The 6,230-nt window shown below is 44.1% G+C and overlaps 1 protein-coding gene across 1 annotated transcript in view; it reads left to right on the top strand.

Annotated features, from left to right (window-relative positions):
• The first annotated feature begins 404 nt into the window (after nucleotides 1-404).
• atp6v1ba (ATPase, H+ transporting, lysosomal, V1 subunit B, member a) overlaps nucleotides 405-6,230 on the top strand; it is a 44,574-nt gene continuing 38,748 nt past the window's right edge. Inside the window, exon 1 of the mRNA XM_048270257.1 lies at nucleotides 405-613. Coding sequence (XP_048126214.1) covers nucleotides 505-613 — 109 coding nt within the window. The 5' untranslated portion in view covers nucleotides 405-504. The remainder of the gene's footprint in view (nucleotides 614-6,230) is intronic.

Below are 6,230 nucleotides of genomic sequence, written 5' to 3'. Positions count from 1 at the left end.
ACTTGTTGATTGGACAACTGTGTGTCGCTATGAAATCATTACAAAATTATTGATTTTCATTGTAGCCGCTAGTTTTCTCTATAGACAGTAAAATAAGCTATTGTTTTTCATTGTAGCCTTTAAGAAATTGTCATTCTAGGATACTTGTTGCCTCAAACTAAAATCCTATTTTCCGCCGAAGCCTGCGGTCTCCCTTGATCATCTGACTACACTAGGCTGAAGCCTAGGCAAAGTACTTGCTTATATCAACAAATGCTCAGACATAAGGACAGAAGCAGTTTCCTGAATCTCCGCACAAAAAAACTTGCCCGTGCCCTTTGGGTTCCTTGCATCCAGTAGGCGCGCGCTAGCTACATCCTCTGACTTGGAGCGCGCACGTAAACGTGTGCGTCTCGTCACTTCATAAACTTCCGTTTTTCGTGTCATATGACTTGTGAGTGTTACGTTCATTTCTTTTTGCACAGCAGTTACCTCGACTGAGTGGTTTACTCTATTAATTTTACAATGGCAACAATGATGCAAAATCGACCTGTGGATCTCAACGGCCCCGAGGCTGGTGCAAGACAACACGCTCAAGCAGTGACCAGAAACTACATCTCTCAACCGAGGCTGAGTATGTACCAACTAGTCAAATAGCATTAGCGTGTACTGTATGACAGAAAGTAATGCCATCGTAGAAGTAAAGACCACCGAAAGAGTTAGCCTGGTAAAGTAATGATTCTAACGTTTTTGTCTAATTTTAACAGCCCCTCAGTGTAGATGTAACTGACATCCCGGTGCGTTAAAAAGTGAATACCGTTGTCTTACGAATGTAGGCTACCCTGCGAATCTGTAGGTTCGTAAACCTAGCATAGGTTAGCCAGCTGCTCTACCTGACAACTGATGCTAGCTTTGGAGGTGCAAACGACAACAATCGCTAATATTCGATCAAAGTAGTTCAACCAATTGATTCCCCTCTCATTCATCGAATTATTATGGTGATGTGACTGTCCAGTAAGGCTAATCTCAGACAGTCATCAGTTGTCATGAGTATGTCATCAGCTGACAAGGTTATTCAGGTTTAGCTTAGCTTCAGGTTCCATAGCTAGCCCGCTAGTCAGCTGATGCATGTTTTATATTTTTAATTGCGGACAAGCTGATGATTTATAAGCTGATGATTTATAAGCTATTTTACCTCGTCAGACAGAACGACCTGCTCTCTGTTGCTCTACAGATGCCATGCTAAATTAAGTCATAGAAGGACTATCTTTTGGTTGACAATGGCATAGATACCTATAGATTAATCCCAGTGTTAGCTTCTTGGCACGGTACAGTATTGCAAGCTAGCCTGTGAAAGCAGCGATGGAGTGGAAACGTTGATGGTGTGCAACTATAAGGGCAATTTATAACCATGTAAGATAATATATTAACTTAAGTGTTTCTTTATTGTGCGGTATTGTTATTCATCCACTTGTGAGGAAGTTAGAGTGTGGAGGTATTTGATGCGTAACCTGGTTAGCTCGCAAGGACAGGCAGATGGAGGATCATCCTCACCTCATGTGACTGCGTCACGTGAAGAGCAGCTGATGCTGAGCTGGCGAGGCTGTCAGATTCATGCACTGAGCTGGATCACTTCCATTAGGCATTTTAACGGCATTCTCAGTGGCGTGCTATGTTTGTGCCTTGCATCAGCTATTCCACTGGATTCATAAACACGCATTGCATCCATATTCCATACATAACACAATGCAGGGGCTGCACAGAGATACACAGGTGCGTTTATAGCTACATCGCATCAGCTGTGTTCACATGCCTACCATCCACACTCCTGCTGACCAGAACTGCTTAATCCCTGTGAGTCTTACATTTTTGGGAGGCTACTGTACCGTTTCATAACCGCAGTACTGTCAGCTGCCAAACCTGAAGACTCAAAAGGGCTCTGGGCATACAAAGATGAAGTGTAACAAAATGTAAACTGTGTGTGTGTGTGTGTGTGTGTGTGTTTCTTTATCACTACTCTTCCCAGAGATCACTCTTGCTGAAAGTGTCGATTGTGGAAGTGATTTCCGCTAATACGTTTTGAGTTTACTACTTCTCAAGCACGAGTTAAAAAACCCCACAGCATGTGTCCAAGCAATGTAGAGATATTGCACATGGATAAGATTTCTCTCTCGCTCTCAGCCTGTCGATGTTCTCCACGCACACCCAGGACCCGGTCATTAATTTGCTCTTCTAACATTCCCATTGAAGAGGACAGACGGTCGCATTTTTCTGTGCCATGCTGAATAGGGAAGTAGTGGGCTAAAAGCCTTCCAGCAAATGAAAGAAATGACTTAATGGAGGAATAGAACGTCTATGACGACTGAAGGAGAGGGGGAGGCGTGTGTGTGTGTGTGTGTGTGTGTGTGTGTGTGTGTGTGTGTGTGCGCGCGTAACACTGTATTCCTAGGTACTGGTAGTGTGCTAAATGCCTGTTGGTAATGAAGGCATGCTGGAGGTCTCTATGTCCTTAAGCATCTGAGTGGGCTGGGAGGGGGAGAGCTCCATTCCACACAGCATTCAGCTCTGCTCTCACACACACACACACACACACACACACACAGGGCACCGACTACAACATGCTACACAGAGTTCCTTTCAGGTTGTGTATTTTGAATTCATTCTCTGTGTATTTTAGTCATTTTTATGGAAAAATTAAGGTTTTTATTTTATTTTTAACACAACTACAGTGCAATGCTGTAAAACACCAAACACAACTACAGTGCAATACAAGAAACAATAAGAGATCATTCTTTTTCAAGGTACCTTATGGTGTGTTTATTGAAGGACCCACATTAATAACAAGAAATTCCACGGTATCAAACAGTGCGTCTGCTCGTCCCGTCGTGGGTAAAGATGACTGTGATTGTCCCAGTGTGGGTGTGCGTATGAGGTGGATGCTGAGATGACCGTGATCGTCCCTGTGAGGGTGTGCGTATGAGGTGGACGTTGAGATGACCGTGCTTGTCCCCGTGAGGGTGTGCGTATGAGGTGGACGCTGAGCTGTGGGGCTGTGGGTGAGGTGAGTGCACATCCTGCCGAACTTAACCGCTCGTCCGTCTCCATAAAAACTGAATAAAAACTCTCGTCTCATCTCGTCGAGTTTTTCTGTGAGTGCAGAGTCAGTCCTGTTAGACAAGAACATAATTAGAATTTCTTTGGCAGAGAGAGAGAGAGAGAGAGAATGATGATAATCAAATGATAATCAATTTCCAAGCGTATAAAAACTGAGTTAAATGGAGCAGATGGCGTTTATGAAGAGGCCTTTTGTCCTGTCATTATTAATTTGAGGCAAAACGATTTTTAAAAAATAAAAGCATGAGCTCTCACAAAGACATGGCATTATATCACTACAATAAAGATCTGCCACTCGATGAATATGCAAGCGACAGCAGAGAGAATGTTTTTGGACACAAATAAGAAACGCTAATACGACGAGCTATGGAAATGTACGGCAAACGTAACACAATGCAGCCCTTTCTATCACATCCCCAGGCCTTTTGTCTCTTAATCATGTCAGAGGCAACAAAGGCAATTAAGTCAGTAGATGCCTCTTCATTGTTTTAGTTTGAAATAGACGTTTGAACGGGATGAAAAGGCATTCAGCGGCACTGTGTTATTTTCTGCGAGGAAACAATTAACTGTGATGACATGGAAGCAAACAAATCCTTCAGATGTCACAATGCGAAAGAAATGCCTTTTTTAGAGAAAAATTCCAGCTTATTTCTCACATCTTTGTGTGTGTGTGTGCGTGTGTGCACGCGCGCTTGTTAGTGATTATCTAGCTGTCTGGATGAAGGGAGGCCAGGAGACGTTATGGGCTCCCCTCCACCCGGCGCCACTGTGTGTGTCCTTCAACCTGCGCCACTGTGCGTCCAGTGTGTGTGTGTTTTTGCGGAAGAGCCTGCGGCCTTCTTGCAGGTCCCAGAGCACCACACAACAGTGCAGTATGCTCCCAGTAGACCGACAGGCCTACACAACAATGCAGTATGCTCCCAGTAGACCGACAGGCCTGCACAACAGTGCAGTATGCTCCCAGTAGACCGACAGGCCTTTTCACTTCATCTCGGCTACATTGGGTTTGCTATTCTCCCACTTTACCAAAAGGTGATGGGGTTAAACTGTGTGTGTGTGTGTGTGTGTGTGTGTGTGTGTGTGTGTGTGTCTAGGACTCAGCCTATATTTGGATATGATGTGTGTTTGGGAACAGATGTAAAATGCCTTGCTGGACATTTTTTTTCACTGTCAAGTTAGGATTCATAAATGCTGTGTGTGTGTGTGTGTGTGTGTGTGTGGGGAGAGGAGGATTCCTGCTGTCCTTGTGTCTCTGAATGAAGACCTATTCCTGCTGTAATTGGCCTCCCTCCATTTAATGGGAATAAAAGCCCTCTGTCTGTCTGCATCGCCCTCGTCTGTCTGCAGTGTCTCTCTCTCTCTCTCTCTCTCTCTCTCTCTCTCTCTCTCTCTCTCTCTCTCTCTCTCTCTCTCTCTCTCTCTCTCTCTCTCTCTCTCTCTCTCTCTCTCTCTCTCTGTCTGTCCTTTCTCTCTCTCTCTCTCTGCTCCAGTTGTTTTATGGATTTTTGCCTCCCTGGATCTTTGCCTCCCATCTTTTTCCTGGCTTAGCCATTTATGATTTTCACACAGATTAATTTGCATGGTTTTAAAAGAGGAATAAATTGCAGGCCAATTATATCTCATTGACTTAAAAAAGGGGGGCAACAACAGTAGAATAATTGCACAGATGAAGGAGTCGTCCAGTGTTTTTGCAGGAGGCTGTTAATGTCTGCGTGTTAATCAGATTTCCTTCATTATCACACCTCTCAAGGGTGGATCTGAGCCTGTGTTTTAACACACGCATGTGTAGAAAGCAATACTGCCACAGGATACCAACTTCCTGTATGGAAATTCATTGATTTAGTCAATGAAGAAATAGCTAATGAATATAGCGCTAATGAATATATCTGACTGGGAGGAACTCTTGCCACCCTCATCAGCCACAGCCAGTGGTAATCCAAATGCATTTTAATTACAGTCTAATTCACAAAATACGAATGTGAACATCTGAATTTGCTTTCAGGTTTTTGAACGTTTTCAGCAGAGGTCTTCCTAAGTTGTCTATATTTAAATTTTTATATTCTATAAGTGATTTGGATGGTTTTGACAGTCTTCTCATTCAGTGGCATTCTTGTGTCTACGGTGTTTGCGAAGAGGAATGTCCTTATTTGGTTGTTGGCTGCAGTATTTGGCCCTCGTGTTGCCAGTTTGCCTCTGCATCCAAGAGGGAAAGAACACAAACCAGCCAATCACAGCTGACATATGAACCAGCCCATCAAAGCTGACACATGAACCAGCCAATCACAGCTGGCAATACGAAGCAGCCAATCACAGCTGGCAATATGAACCAGCCAATCACAGTTACCAATATACACCCCTTTTTTAACTTTGCTAAAGATACAGATTGCTATTGACATAGACGTTATGCCATCAATACATACACAGGCAACCTATAGATGGCCTTTTGAATCGATTTATTTTCATGTTTTTGGCAACCAGTTCAATATTTAGAGATTTCAGAAGCCATAATGGTGTCTTGACTGAGTGTTTTGCTCATGTTGATTATTTAGATCTAAAATTATCTAGATCTATTTAGATCTAAATGAGGCCTTTACTGAATGCCTTTAGCTGTACGACTATACAGCTGCTAGCTGTGTGTGTCCATCTTTCTCTGGTGGTGAAGAGATGAGCTGTGTGTGTGTCCATCTTTCTCTGGAGGTGAAGAGATGAGCTGTGTGTGTGTGTGTCCATCTCTCTCTGGAGGTGAAGAGAGGAGCTGTGTGTGGTGTGTGTGTGTGTGTGTGTGTGTGTGTGTGTGTGTCCATCTCTCTCTGGAGGTGAAGAGAGGAGCTGTGTGTGTGTGTGTGTGTGTCCATCTCTCTCTGGAGGTGAAGAGAGGAGCTGTGTGTGTGTGTGTGTGTGTGTGAGTGTGTGTCTGTGTCCATCTCTCTCTGGAGGTGAAGAGGAGCTGTGTGTGTGTCCATCTCTCTCTGGAGGTGAAGAGAGGAGCTGTGTGTGTGTGTGTCCATCTCTCTCTGGAGGTGAAGAGAGGAGCTGTGTGTGTGTGTCCATCTCTCTCTGGAGGTGAAGAGAGGAGCAGTGTGTCCTTCTTTGTGGTGTTTTGTATGAGAACAGGCTGCACAGGGGGGCAGCATTGG

This window comes from Alosa alosa, chromosome 18 (assembly GCF_017589495.1).
Source record: "Alosa alosa isolate M-15738 ecotype Scorff River chromosome 18, AALO_Geno_1.1, whole genome shotgun sequence".
Lineage (NCBI taxonomy): Eukaryota > Metazoa > Chordata > Actinopteri > Clupeiformes > Clupeidae > Alosa > Alosa alosa.
This window is presented reverse-complemented; position numbering and strand designations above follow the sequence as displayed.